This window comes from Phodopus roborovskii, unplaced genomic scaffold, assembly GCF_943737965.1.
Source record: "Phodopus roborovskii unplaced genomic scaffold, PHOROB, whole genome shotgun sequence".
In the NCBI taxonomy this organism is placed as follows: domain Eukaryota; kingdom Metazoa; phylum Chordata; class Mammalia; order Rodentia; family Cricetidae; genus Phodopus; species Phodopus roborovskii.
The window spans coordinates 14,632,758-14,650,767 of record NW_026126460.1 but is presented as its reverse complement, the minus strand read 5'-3'; the positions used below and the strand labels follow the sequence as shown (position 1 = coordinate 14,650,767).

The window sequence follows — 18,010 nt, the reverse complement described above, 5'->3', positions numbered from 1 at the left end:
TTAAAAAAAAATAAACAGTGAGTAGAAAGTCAAAATGAATAGACATTTTTCAGTATGCTGTAGCCATAGAGCTCTACTAAAGAATTCCAACTGAAGCTGTAGTGATAACTATTTCAGTTGCTTGAAGATGTTTCTGGCTGTGAGGGAGAGGTGGTTGGATATGTGTATATCACAGAGCATATACATGTGTGCATGTGTGTTGGGGGAAAAAAGATGGATAAGGAAATTACAGCAAGTGCATGAGGTCAAAATGGATAAAATAAGTGGAAAGGAATGTGTCAATCTTCCCCACCCACTTCTTGGATTAGATCTGAACCTTAATAATGTCAGAGGCTAAAATTGTCAAGAAATTCTTTTTAGGGTACTACTTGTCATTTAGGGTTGCAATAATAGTTATTAATGCAGATAGGGGCAAAATATGGTGTGAAGTTCAGGAGCAGGGGAACACTTTTCCAAGGCTGTGTAGAAGACAGCAGCATTATGACACAGTGAGGAGAAATGGAAGGACACCATTCACTACTGTAAAATATTCTAAGTACCAGCTTATAAAGTATGAAGAAAAAGGCCAGGAAAAGACACAAGTATTTCCAGATCCAGACTCAGGTTTTATAGATGCATGTATTAGCAAGGAGTCCTCAAAAATAGAACCATGAACATCTGTGAGGCGCTCTGGAAACAGCAGTCTTCAAGACACAAACATCTTTTAAGTGATCAGAACCAACAGGGACTCTGTAAATTGAGCCAAAACCCAAAGAAATCCGTATCATTGTTATAGCACCATAGACCTCACACAAACATGTGAGGACATCAGATACTCAGATGACAATTTCTCAACCTTTGCAATAATGGAAGAGACTATTCTCTAGTGGAAATAGTTGATCATATTTGATCTTTCCATGGTCATACGGGGCTGAAAAATTGAGTAAATGTATTAAGTAGGTGTTCCTAGTCTTTAGATCAAGATTAGTGATACAGTTTTAGAATTCTATCCCTGAGGCTATATAAAAGTTAAAACAAGGAAGTACTATAAAGTGGACTTGCACATTGATGACAAGGGGTTAAGATGGCAGATAGAAGCTGTGCTTTGGATGTTTTTGAGGATATTTTATGGAAGAGTGAATCTGGGCAAGGACAGTATGGCACAGAGGAGGTAGCTTGGAAATGTCTGGGTGATTTTCATAGGGAAGATGTAAGAATCATGAGAGGGACTTTCTCACACCATGATTGTGTAAGCATTTTCAGATGAGCACTAGGTCCATTTCAGATGAGCACTAGCCAAGAGAAGGCAGAGGAAGAACTAGACTGTAGATAGATTACAACCAAAATGGCTCAAAATACTTAAAAGCCTTTACTAGTCTAGCGATTTCATTGAAACATACTCATTTAAAAAATAATCAACAGAGACTGGAAAGGGAAAGATTGTTCAGTGGTTAAGAGCATAGGCTACTATTCCAGAAGATCAGGGTTTGAGTCTCAGAATCCACATGATTCCTGACAAATGATCTGCAACTTTAGGTCCAGGGGATCCAACATCTTCTTCTGGCCTCTGAAGGTAACAGATAGGCACACTGTCCATAGACATACTTGCAGGCCAAACATCCATACACATAAAATAAACATTTTTTAAAAAGTCAGTTATGAACTTAACTTCCCAATTCACAAATACACATTTTACATTTAATAAAGTGATTATTGAATTTCTTTAGATCTACACAGTGACAGAATTTTGCTTTGTAATAAGGATACCTTGTAGAATTTGGTGTAATTGACATAAGAAGGAACGTTCTGGCCACAGTGACTCCAATCTTAGTTTTCCATCTTTTTTACCAGTAGGATCCAATTCTGTGGAGCCACAAACTACTACACATGAACCCTTCCTGCTCAATTATAAGTGGGTCATACATCCAACCTTCTCTGTGTTGCCTTTGAGAATATTTGCACAAGATGTATGCTCAGAGAGAGGTTGAGCTTCTATCGGTTAATCAAGAGGTTGCTGTATTAATAAGTTGCACACTTCATTGATTTTTAATTAATTTCAGCAGAGACACAGAGGATAACTACTCCAGCCCACAAACATCTCCTTTCTCATTGCAATCCACATCTTTATTGATCGGCTGCTTAAGGAGCAGAAGCAATCCATTTTAAGCATACCTCCCTGCCAGAGTACCTGCGTGGGGATGCACCACAGTTCACTCCTCTCACTGTAATCATGTGCTGGAGGTCACCGGCAGGGGACTTATGTGGCTAGGCAGGTATTCTATTGGTCCAGGCAGATGAGTTTTTGACTCGACATTTACTCACTAAGAAAATAAAAACTTCTCATGTGTGCACTCTTTCATTTGCCTTTTTCACCTTCCATTTGCCTTACTGGTGCCATTTGTTTCCTTCAGAGTCACAAGGAAGTTGTTTTCAAATTGTGACGTTCCAAAACCTAGGGAAGAGCAGTTAAGTCAAATTTCTTTTGAAACAGGAGAAACCAGAAGGGAAAGTTCCATTATATTCACCAGCTCTAAAAATCTGTAGATGGCATCTCCATTCATTCCCTTGGTATGTGAATGCCCAGCCTGGGGTTATCCTAATTGCTAGAGGATTTGTCTTTCTCCATCCTGTCGGTAGTGATGTAGACTTTTAATCTGCTATGCCTGTACTGTAAAGGAAAATTCTTTCTGCCAGGCAGCCTTACAAAATTTTGGTCTTCTGGTTCATTTAATCCAGCCACAAACAAGTATTTAGTGCTGATTTGAATTTAGAAGACACATGGTCAAATGAACAAATACAACAGAGTCTGGACCATAGTAACAAAATAATTGCAGTGTTTCTAGGTTTGTGGTAAGGTGATATGAAGAAACCAATTGTGGCTAGGTATTTTGTCACCTGTCTAAATCTTGGTACTTGGGAGGTCCACTCAGGAAAATTAATGCAGATTCAAAGGCCAGCCTGATCTACTGTACTAGACTGACTCAAACAAAGAAAAAGAAATGTATTATATAAAAAAATGAAAATTGTATACAGTAATAATACTTAATTATAATATGTGACAAACTTGCTGGTTTATATATTTCCTACTCTTTCATCATTATTATAGTTTATTTCTTCTATTTAGAAAATCCTATGCCTAAACTCTAGTCATTGCAGAGACTCAAAATTAGTCAATGTGTGAAGAACAAGCAACTGTTGAGTGCTCAGCCCTAAATGGGTATCTATATCCTCCATCCAAGACTCAGGGTGGAAAGAGATGCAGGATGGGAAGGAGCATTTCTGTAATTTCTGTCTTCTGAACTGGATATGGCTGATGGATCCCTAAGTGCACAGTATCAGTGGTTATCTGCACAGAGCCCTGTACCAGACCTGACCCATCTACATTCCATTCATATATAGGAAGTGGTATCATAGGGCTCCAGTACTCCTAGAGGAGCTATAGACAGTTAAAGTTTGCAGGAAAAGGAGGAGTCATATTACTGTATCCACTGGGACATTGCTCCATGCAAGCAAATAACCCCCATTCACGCTTATATAGGCAACCTTACTTAAAATGGGATGTACACACATATATACACATTGTGTGAGTATGTTTCTCTCTGTGTATACATACATATAGTTATATCTACACACACACACACACACACACACAGTTGTAAAATAATTTATAAATTTTTTGAGGCAAGGTCTTGCCATGTAACTCTGATTGGCCTAGATCTCACTCTGTAGACCAGGTTGGCCTTGAACTCACAGAGATTTGCCTGCCTCTACCTCCCAAATTCTGGTATTAAAGGCATGAGCCACCACATCTAGCAAAATAAAATTTAAGAGAATAAAAGAAAATTAAAACCCATACCATTTTATTTTGATAGCAGCCTGTACATTTTAATTTCCACATCACAATCAAATCATACTGTGTAGATTTGAATAAGCGTGCTCTGTGATGTTTGTCTAATGGCAGAATTGCCTCACAAGCTCATTGTTATATATGTCCATGTCATTAAACAATTTGCTAGCATAGTTTGATTGTGAAGTGGCTCCAGAGGTGCCATCCTTAGAGAATCGAGCAAAATTGAATAAGTTTGTATAGAGGCTGCAAGTGGTTATTCTGTATAACAGTTTTTCATTTCTTGAAGCACTTGTTGCTGTTAGTCACTCAGCTAAATACATTGTCTTGTTCTCTATGATTTTATAGCCTGTTCACTGTAGTTTTCTCTATGTAATCATATTGGAAAAAGGTTTAAAATCGTTGCTTTTGCAATCAAGCCATCTATAGTCAGCCCTGGTTCCTATGAGCTTTATTATGCACTAATGGCAATCATGGGGCATGTTCTTTTACCTTTCTGCACATCAGTTGGCTCTTCTTCAGAAGGAGATAATAAAATATGAATATTCAATCAACTTGGGATTTTGTTCTTATATATGTATGGAGCACTTAGAATGCCATTCAGGGAACACATGTGAAATACTTAACTCTTTTATACTTCTAATTGATATAATGGAAACATATATAAAAATAGAGTTTGTCTTCTCCATATGACTTCAGTGTCCACTGTTAACCAAATATATCTTTGTATTATTCTTCTATTATTACAATGTGCTTAAATATCTCATACTATAACCAGCAGTTTGTATTGTTAAATAAATTTACATCATTACATAAGTTAAGTAATTCATTGATGCCTTAATGTTAGAGAGACACAGGGAATTTTCCAGACAGTGGTGGTTCAGGCCTTTAATCCTAGTACTTGGGAGGCAGAGGCAGGTGGACCTCTGTGAGTTCGAGGCCAGCATAGTCTACAGAGTGATTTCCAGGAAAGCACAGACTATTTATTACACAGAGAAGCCTTGCCTCAAATAAACCAGGGAGGGAGAGAGAGAGAGAGAGAGAGAGAGAGAGAGAGAGAGAGAGGAAATTCAATGCTCATTGATACAAAAATGGACAATAAATTAATAAGGATATGAATGCATATATATATATATATATATATATATATATATATATATATCAAAACTTTTGCCACATATGTGTCTATATATCTGACCCTATGAGAACATTTAATTCAGCACTCAAAAGTAATAAGCTGAATTATTTATCAAAACATATTTGAATTTAAAACAGCATGAATAAAGTGTGGCAGTGTAATCCATGTACTATGTACCAGAAGTAGTATGAAACTTAAAACAATATAACTATGATCATGAAAGGGAGATAGCAAGGATATACATTAAAAACAATATCAGGGACTGTTACAGTATAAACAGGAATGGAACCTGAGTGGAGATACATAGGGCAACTATGATGGAAGTATCCATGAATTATAGAACAAAGTAAGTTTTAACAAAAATCTTGTGTGTCAAGGAGGAGCAAATGGACCCCCAGACTGATAGCTGGGAATCCAGCATGGGACTGACTCAGTCCCCCTGAACATGGGTCTCAGTTAGAAGGCCTGGGCAGTCTAAGGGACCTCTGACAGAGGGACCAGGATATATCCCTGGTGCATGAAAGGATTTTGGGAGCACATTCCCCATGGAGGGATACTCTCTTAACCTAGAGGCAGCAGGGAAGGAGAGGGAACTGGGATCGATATGTAAAATAAGAAATAAATAAATAAATAAAAAGAAAAATGTTTTTTTTAAAAAAAATCTTGTCTATCAGAGGTTCTGAAAAAGGATACAGGAATAATAAACACATTTTCTTTATAGCAGAAGTCTCTAAGACAGGTTCATATTTGGGAAAAGTTTTTTTTTTGTCAAGGTTTCTTAGGAAAAGCATCTGCTTTAATGAGAAAAGTAGTAATGGGCAGAGCAAACAGTGGGGTTGGGAGAAGTTTGTATATATTTGCAATCCCATGGAGGGCCCTGGAACTGGAACAACTCTTCAAAATGGACTGAAAAGGTATGGCTTTCTTCATTTTGTGAAAGGAAGAACATCCAAGCAAACAGCTTCATTTGTGCCTAGGTTGGGATGTCACCACCCCAAGACTGATGTAGCCAACACCATGACATGAAAGTATATCAGTATATATGTGGCTCTGAGCTGCTTCAAGGAAGCACACAGTTGGACCTAGTAAGGGCAGGTACTGAGACTACATTACTTGGACCAGTTTTAGAAAAAAAAATGAATCATAAAGTATTTTACTATGTTTTATTAAAATGACTGAAAACTGGTGTTCTTAATATAGAAAAATCCTAAAGTTCTCAGCCTAGCACAATTTCTGGAGGAGCATAACTACAATGGGAGATATGAGAATTAACCATAGGAACTAATTCTGCTTCAGCCAAGACAACCATGCGACCTGCCTGGTTCATCTGAGAGAAGAAACAGGGAGAAATGGAATGACAAACTCAAACCACTTCCCAACATTGCTAACATATTTCAACTCACTCTTGTCCTTATAAAGGTTAATTATATTTTCAATAAGAAGAATGAATTTGAGGTTGTGTATTTGTTGAACAGATCCATCTTTGTTTATTGAATGTCCTAAGTACTTTTGTTATGTGACACCCAGAGTCCTCAAGATTGCCTTGTAGGTAAAAAAGGGAAACAGACAAATGCTTTGTAAAGTGAGTGAATTTATTCTTCTAGTGATCTGTCAATTTCTGTATTCTGGTGTCTTAAATTTAGGATGAGTCCAACTTACTTTTATGTAAATATATGCAAGTCACAAGTGAGGAGAAACTACTCTCTGTTTCTAGTATTTGGCTAAAAGTTAGTATTGAAGAGTAGATATATTTTATTATTTCTTTTTATTGTGTAACGAAGAAAAGCTATTAGTAGCTTCGAAGATTTTTAAAGCACTCTGTCACGTTCCTAGCTTATATAAAATAAGTACCTGTGACCATACACTGCTTAGCAATATGCCAAGTAATTCTCTCTAACAACTTTCCATTCTATGTTCTTTTCACCATGAACTCAGATGGATAAAAGACTCCCCACATGGCTTATTTCCAGAACCTCCATAGTTTCCCTTCATGCTTAATTTGGATAAATGAAGTGACTTCATACAAAAAGTTCCCTTTCTTCTCTTGAATATGCTCATACCTTTAGCCCTAATAGCTGAAGGCATTAAATCCGGAGTTTTCCTGCTAAGAATTGCTTTTAGAAAGAGAGATGGAAGAAAGGCAAGATTTTCATTAGAAGTTGGATTTCCCTAAGTTTCCTGCTATTTAAAAAGTTTTGGATTCTCAGAATGAGAAGTTTTGTTTTTTGTTTGTTTTTAAAAAATGCTTTTGCTCACCCCAAAGATTGGCATCCGAGAGCTGACTACAGCCTGAAATTTTTAGCTCCACACATGCTTGATGAAATTATCACTTTGAAGATATCAGAGAAGCAAATATTTATTGTCGCAAATAGTCATGTCCCTGCTGACTTCCTTCCACTTTGTGCAGCTGGGCAGCACGAGCTTTTAAATTTCATAAAAACACACTACCCACCAGTTGTAGCTAGAGGACTGTAACTCAGATGTCATGAGACGAAAAAAAGGGTCGCTACTAGGCGTTCATCCGCACTAGGAATTCTAAAATTAAGTCTTTCATTGATAGTATTTTCAGAGAACAGACTGTGTGAACTGATTACAAGCAAGACATTAAAACTTAAATTAACTGTAAGAATATTTTCCCTTGGATTTTGTATCAAAGTGTAATTTTGAAATCCAAAAGTAAAATTTTACTCTTCCCCAGCTAGCATATACTTCCTGTGATGTGTATTTTAAGAAGTGTGAGAAAGCTTGGAATAAGTCAACATTCTAATTGCGACAAGCAAAGGAACATAGGAAATGGTGCAACTGTTAAAAGTTTGGATAAGAGCACATTTGTAAGACTTGGGTCATGAAATCAACAACATATTGCTAAATCACAGATCCTTAAGATTCCTCTCTATGCTGTGTGATAAGAGGTGAACAACTTGATCATTTCATTAACTCATGGAAAGCATTTGTTAGCATCAAAGACTTTTAGTAATAATTCTGAAATTTGTACCCGCACATTAATCATGGCAGGTAGGTCTTAGGGCACTTGTGTGACTGCAAATGATTTTCAAATACACACTGTGGCTCCTAGATTTTTTTGAAGCAGTCAGGGGAATTTACTGAGAGCAGTGTTTGTGGGTATTTATCTATGGAACACTGACGAAAGTTTGCATAGCCTACAGTTACAATAAGTCACTTACTAAGGGCTTTGTATATTCTATTAAACTTAGTCTTTACTATAAGCTGGGCAATACGTGCTATTATAACCCTTTAAAGAAGAAGGACATGATGATAGAGAGGATAAGCAGTTTGCTCCAATCACATGTCTAGAAAGAACTTTGTAGAGCTGGGGTTTAAACCAGACAATTGCCTTTAGAATTTATAATCAGACCTAATTCTTCATTTTCTACACCATGTGACCTAAGAGAACTGCAAAACTCAAATTTATATAATTAAAAGTAGCTAAATTCGAAACAACTTTATGATATAGTTACGTTAAATATATTCTTTCTTAAAGAATCAATCAATTCCAGTATTCTCTGAAGTTCACAGAAATCCTTAATAATAATTTCTCCTGCGAAAGTAGGTTTTTTTTTTTAAAGCTGTAAGCCTTACCTTAGTTGTAAGTTTGTTAATTTCTATGTGTCCAAATTTAAATCCATAAGCTTTAGAATTCTAGTAAAAGAGATCAAATCCCTCTTCTATCTATTGCTCATTAGTTAGACCGATCGAACTTAGTAACGTGACCTCAGGTAATCTTGGCTTTTATATATTTGAGCAAAATAAAACAGTGCGTGGTTCATAGGGTCTAAGTTTCATTTCCAGCGAGTGTTGTGTCCTCTTACAATGCACAAACCCTTTTCCTTCATCTTCCACTTTCAGGGACTTCATGCAGCTTATTTTTGTCACTTTTACTTCTAGTAATTATCTGTCTTCCTACTTACATCCCGCTAATTCAAAGAATAATTTTATTTTGAAAGAATTTAACAGAAATTTTGACTCTAATGAGCTCTTCAAGTCAGAAAAAAATTCTGTCTTAATGACTGTATTGTGGAAAACCTTTTATAAGCAATCCAAAGACAATTCAACACTCTAACTCTGGGTGTGAACGCATGACTAAGGTGGCAGCAAAACCTAATGACTTAGAAATATGTATTTGCACAGTGGTGTCTCATCGTGACAAAGGGACTGTACAAATGTGTTTTGATAATTTAGTAATAACATATGCTTCTGTTATTAGTAGTACTAATTTGGTCAAGAGGACAGGACCAGGGGAAACTATAAATTGTCAGTTGGTTTTCTGAATTTCAGTTCTCGATATTTTGAGGAAAACATTGTTTTTCTTGACAAGTGGTAATAAGATGCAAGATTCTTTGTTATCTAGAGAATTTCCCTTAATCAGAAAGTTAAGGAACTTTTAGACCTTTGGACTTGTCTTTTTATTGTACAATGTATCATTTCAAAAGTATCAAAACTCGCATTAATTCCATGACATAGGCATGTGCTTCTTGGATCTCCTCTTACTGGTTCTGTCTCACTTCTTACCACTGCCCCTCCCATGGGTTACAGACTGGCATGCCTGTGGCCACGTGCACACATTAAGTAGTCTCAGCTCCTTGTTCTCTGCCCACAGTTTTCCCCTCTAAGCCTTAGCCTGCCGTGGGTTCCCCTCTCCCCTCTTAGTATGCTTGACAGACTGTTCCCGCGGATACAGCTTTTCTTAAGTGCCCTACATGCCCCTTGCCATGTGCATCAGTAATTCACCTTGTCATCTTTCAAAGTGCAGATGTCATTTGATTCTCTTTTACCTACCCAGTAGCTAGTACAGTGTGCAGATCATAATGTGTGCTATATTCGTGTAGATTTAAGTATCAGTGGATGGACAATGTTTGCTCTGTCCTGATATGGAGGTAGTAATAAAGGAAATGATGAATTCCTTAATGAACATTTCTGAGAAGGACGGAACTATATGGAAGGATGTGAACATATGTCATCTCCAAGGCAATAAGCTTTTTCAATTCTGATCTAAGTCCTGAAAGAACCGCAGGTTCTTGGATTTACATTATTTTTGGAATATTGTCCCTTAGGTTTTAAAAACAGAATTATTTAGGAAAGGGGGGAAAATCCCATAAATACCATTTGTGAGTTGATTTCGGAAAGCACCAATAAATGTGGTGTCACCTAGCTGTTGACTGATTGACCCATATGAGATGGTATCTCCACTGGTTGTATTTGATGGGCATTTCTGTGGAGGCTGGCTCCTGCAGCTGTGTAAGGCAATCTTCTCTTTACACTATACCTGGTATACAGTTCATAATGTTCTGACCTGTGTGATTTATGTGTCTGTTTTCCTAAGCTTTTGTTTTGATATCAGAAACCATTAATCCTTCAAACCTGTGAAGTTGTAATGCTATCTGCCAACAGCAATGATTTGTATTTGGAATGTGAATGTGCTCCAGCCTTTTATTATAATTCTGATATGCTTTTGAATGACCACATTTTACAGCTGGAAAAAAAAAGCAAATATACAATTTACCTGACTACCTTAGTGAAAAAAAACACTTGTTCACGCTTACCTAATCTAAGTTTGAGTTTTCTTACATTGCCTTTATGCAACTTTATATATAAGATGCAACAACATTTATCTTCTTGCTTGCTGAAATTTAATTAATAAACAAATTATTACTTCTATGGACCAACATTCTCATGGATTTGAATAGAGATTAATATTTTTGTATGATGGAAAATGCAAAGCTTTCTCTCCCACTACCCTATCTCATTAGCAATCGGCAATAAATTTTATTTTTAATTCCCCTGTGTGGTTTTATGAAGATAACATATTAGAGGCTAATTTGTGGGTCATTATAAAATATGTATTCTCACTCGTGAGTTCCCATAATGGCAACTAATGTCATAGAAGCCTTTTATTTAAAGTTAGACTCTCACAAACCCCTAGGGTGTCCTTTATTCTGAGCATAATGAATAAAAATAATATAACTCTTCAGCTTTGAGAGAATCCATGCAAATGATTTTGGTGCCATTAAACATGAATGAAAGGTTTTGTAGTTATGGATAGCTGTATTTGTTTGGAGTGACTATGTAGGAGGAAGATGACACTAAGCAAAAACTATAAAGAAGAAAATGATGAGGGATATGTAGTTCAGTCCAAGTATATGTTAACTTATCTCCTAAGACACCTGCACACCTCACTAATGAAAATGTTTTCAAAAGAATATTGAGCCCCTGAGAAAAACAGACATACATTTAGCCTATTTTCAAGTAATTAATTCTTCTTCAGAGGAACTCGGGAGAAAAAGTTCAAAACTTATCTGTGGTTTGCCACCTCCCACAACTATATATATATATATATATATATATATATATATATATATATAATTTTTCATATTGATCCCAGTTCCCTCTCCCTCTTCCCCTCTCTCCCACCCTCTCATGCTCCCCGGCCACCATCCCCTCCCATCCCCCCACTCCACATGTAGGGTGATGCCCTCTAGGAGGGGCCATCCAAATCTGTCAAGTCATTTGGAGCAGGGACAAGGCCTTCTCTCCTGTCTCTATGCTAAGGGAGTATTCCCTCACTATGGGGGATGTGTCCCCAAAATCCTTTTGTGTATCAGGGATACATCCTGGTTCCACTGTTCAAGGTCCCTTAGACTGCCCAGGCCTTCTAGCTGAGACCCATTTTCAGGGTTTTTTTTTTTTTATGTTTCATTTTTCAATGTATTCATATTCCAGGATTCTTCCTTCACTTTGAGAATGAAGTATCCCATTTTATGCGATGAAGAAATTCAGATGCTAAGTGATTCCCTTTGTGGGACTTGATATCTTTTTCAGGGAATGATGTACCTGGAAGAAAGACGGCTTGTTCATCGGGATCTGGCAGCCCGTAATGTCTTAGTAAAATCCCCAAACCATGTGAAAATCACAGATTTTGGTCTAGCCCGACTCTTGGAAGGAGATGAAAAGGAATACAATGCTGACGGCGGCAAGGTAGGTGAATTTAAGAGCAATATTTCTTGAAAATGTAGTAAGATAACTCTGTCTCTAATAATAACAACCATATGATAATTCTTAGGAACTCAGAATATGAATCTTTAACACAGGCCATAAACATTGTCTCATTGATCCCAAGACTATAGAACTATTATACAATGACAGCTTCTTATGTCCTGAGAAGCTTAGGGACTACCAACAATCATAATTCATCTGGAAGCTGGCCATTCTTACTTCTAATCTTCCAGCAATAAAAATGATACCTTGCAATTACCGAGTATAGTTGCTTTGATTTCACTTATATTACAGTGAATGTTTTACCTACATTGCTTAACACTTCACTATACAACAAAATACAAGCTAAATTACTAATACTGAAGAAAGTAGAATACAGGTACATCTTTAGCTACCTTTTCCTATCCTCCAACTCATGTTCTGCCTGAGAACTGTGTTTCTCCATGTCACCCTTGCCATATGGTTTCACTCATATCTTAGTTATGTCATTTTTTTTTTTTGCTGATTAATCTGAATTCTTGGCTAATTAATTAGGGAAATTTGTATGGGAAGATCCATCTTGCTTGACCTGCAGAAACCTCTGCTAGAGCAGGTCAATGACACAAACCTATTGAATCTTAACCCCTAGTGACCTATGAAGCTAGGATTTAGAAAAAGTTATTTACATATATCAATCTGTTAATTATATACATTACTTTTCTACTACCTATAAATAGTTACAATAATAGGCTTTAAGTGCCTTGCATTGATTCACCCTAGGCCTTCACATGCTTGTCTATATTCAAATCCTATCACAAAGTAAGATAGCAAAATTTTATAAATACAAATATTTCATTTTCAAGATATTATCTGACCTCTTTCCTGATCCGCCTATTTTGTCTGTCTACTCCCAAACTACAGTGGCTTGAAATAACATTTCTGAAATTCTCAACAAGATTTCTCAGAAATAGCAGTCTATAAATCACACAACTCCACCTGTCTTAAGAACATACAACTGTAAGGTTGTCTAACGCAAGATTCATTATGGCTTTAAGTGCCTGGTCACCATTATGTCTTTATCAAGCCACCTATGATTTAAACTTACTTCTATAACACATTGTCCTTAGTCCATAAAGCCTGCTAACTCCTTGCCCATAGGGAAATTACTTTCAATGTGTCTTCTGTTCCTTTTCACTGAATCCCATGATTCTGTCATAGAATTACCTTGGTGTCACCTTGGTGAGCAGCCAACCTCATGATTTCAAATGCCTATTTAGTTCTAAGCTTTCAACTGCAAAGTAGAAATGTTTATCTTTATTTTATGGAATCTAATTATATCCCAAGCTACTTAATGCTGCCCTTTTGAGTTGAAACACATTCTGCTGACCCATCATCTGCAGGGTGTGTGGGTTGAGTGTTTTTCTTGTAGTGATGATGGATTTGTGCTGATCCTCTCACATTCTTTTATATTCCTAGTTCCTATTTTGAAAATGGTACATATTTTCAATTCTTGCTTGCCCAGGCAAGGGAGATCATTTGTGGCTGGGGAACAAAGCAAAGCTAACTATGGAATTCGTGATTTTAGACTATTTAGTGACCAGAAGAGGAAGTTGGGACAACTGAGCGAAAAAAAATCCATTGTATCTGTAGTAAAAAAATCTGAGAGAGAAATAGGATCACTGAAAATGGAGAAACCTCATTTATAAGAAAACATAATATAGAAAGATTTTTAAATTTGATTTTGTCAGTCATAATACTAGCTCATAATTTAGGTACTAGACATTAAGAAATATATAAAGCTGTTGAGATGTTTAATTCTCTTTTTATTGTTTGTGACCCTTTAAAATATATCCTTTGATAAATTTGCTTCATAGATTTTATAAATTTTAATTCTTTTGTTCTCTATCTTGAAAGAAAAACTGGTTTATAGCTATAGACACAACATCAAAAAATATAGTTGAGGTCAGTCCAGAGACTAGCATTTAGAAAATATAAAAATGGTTTCTTCTATGATTTCTAATAATTCACTTTTTATTTTTCTATAGATGCCAATTAAATGGATGGCTCTGGAATGTATTCATTATAGGAAATTCACTCATCAAAGTGACGTTTGGAGCTATGGTAAATTAATCTTTATAAATTTGGTCTTTTAAAGAAAAATATGTTTATCTCACACCTCATACAAAATATAAAAAAGTCATATATATAGTACTGGAAGCACTTACTTGTAACCTTAACTCCCTAAGGTAATTGACTCTTTGATCTTTAATTTAAAAAGCTAAACACCCCCAAATCACAATTTTATCTATCTTTTTGTGACTTTTTCTGCTCTTCTAAATGTAAAAAATATAACACTATTAAATTTTCTGCTATAAGATCTGGTTTGATATAATTTGTCTGATTAATCTATTTATTAGTAAACAAACAGAAAAACTGGCCAATGTTAAAAACAATTTCTTGGAATCTCATGACCTTAATGTTCAACAACTCAGTGGTCATAAAACTTTGAAAGTCATCCGTGTGAAAGGGTAAAGCAAAATAAAAACATGTTCTTGTTTATTTTATATTTGGTTAAAAGAATGTATGTTCTATGGCAGAAAATATAGTTATTGTGGAAACAAGGAACAACTAATGAACACATAGAGTGATTATGAATATGGAGATAAGAGAACACTGCTAATTGTTTTTCATTTACAAATTATTTTTAGAAAGACAGAGAGGTTAAATGAATGATAGGCCAGATTAGAACATTTTTTTCTTTACATTGAACTCAGTTGTGGAAGTGAGCTAGTTAGCAACTTGTCTGTGCTTACAACTTTGTACACTTACAACATAACAAAAAGGGATCAGTGCTTTGTCTAAATTTAAATACATCGTAAAACTAGTGTTAATTGGTAATAAAACCACAAAGCCTCTAGGCCGGTAAGATGGCTCTAAAGGTAAAGGATATTACTGCCAGGCCTTCTTGTATGAGTTCCACCCCTAGAACCCATGAGATGGAAGGAGAACAAGACTTTCAAGTTGTCCTTGGATTTCCACTCATCTCCTGTAGCATGTGCAGACCCACACACACACACACACACACACACACAAACACACACAGTACATTTACATAAGAAAAAGAAAACCGAAAAACAGTACAATCCCTGGTGTCATGGCTAGAATTAATTTTCAACTTGATAGTGTCCAGAATCATCTGGGATAGTTACTGTAGGGAATCACTGTGACTGTAGGATACTATCTTGAACACATGAATTGAGATAGGAAGACCTTCCACTGAGGGCGGAACATTCTCTAGGCAATAGATCCTATACTATATAAAGTAGACAAAGTGAGCTGAGTTAGTATTTGTGCCTTCATGCCTTCTTGTTTCCTGATTGTAGATAAGTGATATGTCCAACTGCTTCAGCTCCTGTTGTCTTGACATTTTCACTATGAGAAATTACTCCCTGAATTGTGGGTGAAAATAACCCTCCTCCCTCTGAGTTTCTTTAGTAAAAGCATTGTATCAAAGAAACAGGAAATGAAACTAAGACCATAACTGGTACCAAGAAATGGAGCTTTTATTGTAATAAACTTCCATGGTTCTTTGTCCTTTGAAATTGTTTCTTATCCTATGGTTTGGTTTCTTATGGGGAGGACTGTGGAAGAGTTTAGAAATTTGGGCTAGAGAGATCCTGGAATGCTCTAAGAAGAAATTGATGGGCCATTCTGGTAGGAGTCTGGAAGGCAATGATGATAAGAGAAACATAAATGGTCGAAGCCTGCATCATGGCTGCTGCAGATGGGAACAATGGGAGAGAAGCCATTCACGTGCTGGTTTGACTAAGAAAGAATTGGTCTTTATTCTGCCTGTTGCCTGAGAAATAGAGTGAAGTTTAATTGAGAGATGACAGACTGCTTTATTTGGCAGAGAAAATTATAGGACAGGGGAGCATTCAGGCTCCCCTGAATTCTAACATGACCATTGAAGATCTGGATACCACTGAAGAAAGGTCACTTGCAGTGCATTAGAACAATGGGAGGAGTGGACTGAGAGTGAAACCACACCCATCAGAGATGCCAACTTGAGCGGACCCAAATTTATTTCAAGGAAGAAAGCCTATACTGGAATGTTCCCTATTCCCCAAGCACTTGCCTCGGAAGTTTCCCCAGGATCAGCACACAGAAGTGGATGAAGCTGTGGTCTAGGAGGTCCAAGCCCTATCTCAAGGTAGTGACAGATCATGGCAGTGTCACCTAGAGGCTATGGTTTTAAAGGCATGAAGGAGACAAAAATGAGGGGGTCATCGATAGCAGCCAAGACCCAGAGATGTGTGGCAGAGTTAAAAAGCAGAGAGGCCCTTGTGGAAAACTGTGAAGGTGATCCCTCAACTGCTGGGGAGACTTGTATATTCAACATGGCCAGACACATGGGACATGCACAAGTGTGCATTGCAGACATGGGACAGAAGCAGCTTGAAGATGATGTGTATGCTGAAGCCAGCAGAACTGAAAGTGTGAGGGGTGTTGCTACTCAAGCCTTTTGAAACCCAGTTGATTACGTTATCAGATCCAGATGCCAGACATGGAGCTTCAGGATTCAATGTTTGGCTCGCTGGATGTTTGTTTTTCTTTGGTATAGTTTTTGGTTTCCTTCCTTCCTTTTTTTCTTTTGTTTTGTTTTCAAACTGTGCTCCAATTCTTCCATTTCCATTTTGAATTACACATTTACTTTGTGCCATTGTTATTTGGATGTATACAACTTTTTTTTTTTTTTTTTTTTTTTTTTTTTTAGCAGAGCTCACAGTCTCATGTCTCATAGTTAAGAAACTTTGGACTTTTAAAGTAATGGAATTGTTGAAGACCATCGGGACTTTAAGGTTTAACTGAATACATTTTATTTTATAAAATTGTCAGGACGATACAGGGGCAAAGAGTGGAAAGTTACAGCTTAAAATGTATGTGTTCTGCATATGTTGGAGTTGTGATGGTTAGTGTTTCTAGGGAATTTACAGAATGCAGAACTGCCTGGGAGTGAACCTCTGCGATGGTTATGGGAATTATCTCGAGAGAGGGGCCATTCCCTAGGCAAGGTCTCTTGGACTGTATGAAGTGGAGAAGGCAAACTGAGAACTACTGTGAATTCATTCATCCCTCTCATCTCCAAATTGTGGATATAGTGTAGCCAGTTGCTTCCAGCTCTTGATGCCTTGACTTTCCTAACATAACTTTAAACTGTGAGGTGAAATAAACCGTTTTCCCCTTATTTGCTTAAGCAAAACTATTATCACACCATGCTACAATCACAGATCCAGAGAGGCTGGGTAACAAGGAGGACCCAAGGGAGGAATACATAGGTTTCCCTGGGAAGGTGGACTGCGGGTGGGGAGAGAGGATGGCAATCCAAGAGTCTGATTGTAGTGTGGGTGAAGGTGGGTGCTGAGAGAGATGACTGGAAATGGCGGGTTTATGGTTAGGTAGAAGCAAGGGAAACTCCGATGAGTCTCCAAGGATGACCCCAGCTAAGACTCCTGGCAGTAGTAGATGCATAGCCTGACTGGGTATTTGCTGTGATCAGATTGGTGACTACTCTGGTTGTTACTGGTGAGACTTCATCCAGTGACTGATGGAGTTAGATGCAGAAACCCAAGGCCAAACATTGGTCCAAGCTTTTGGAGTCCTACTGAGGAGAGAGAGAGGAGGGATCGTAGGAAACGGGGCTCAGGAACATCACAAGAAAAATCCCAGACACCACTAACCTAGCTCATGGGAACTCTCAAAGTCTGAGCCAACAAAGAAGCCTGCACAGGACTGAACTAGGCTCTCTGTGTATATATGACTGTTGTGTAGCTTTGTCTATATGACTCCTAGCAATAGGAGCAGAAGCTGTCCCTCGTGCTTTGGCTGGCTCTTGGGAACCTATTCCGCATGATAGCTTGCCTTGCCCCAGCCTGAATGGGGCGATGTGCTTGGTCTGAAGGCAGCTTTATATGCCATGCTTTGCTGATGCCCATGGGAGCCCTGCCTCCTTCTGAGTGAAAATGGAGGAGAGGGGAAAGGGGGCTAGTCAGAGG

At 37.4% G+C, this 18,010-nt stretch overlaps 1 protein-coding gene across 1 annotated transcript in view; it reads left to right on the top strand.

Moving 5' to 3' along the window:
• Erbb4 (erb-b2 receptor tyrosine kinase 4) overlaps positions 1-18,010 on the top strand; it is a 1,004,487-nt gene that overhangs the window by 943,752 nt on the left and 42,725 nt on the right. Inside the window, exons 21-22 of the mRNA XM_051190418.1 lie at positions 11,802-11,957; positions 14,000-14,075. Of these exons, the coding sequence (XP_051046375.1) occupies positions 11,802-11,957; positions 14,000-14,075 (232 nt within the window). The remainder of the gene's footprint in view (positions 1-11,801; positions 11,958-13,999; positions 14,076-18,010) is intronic.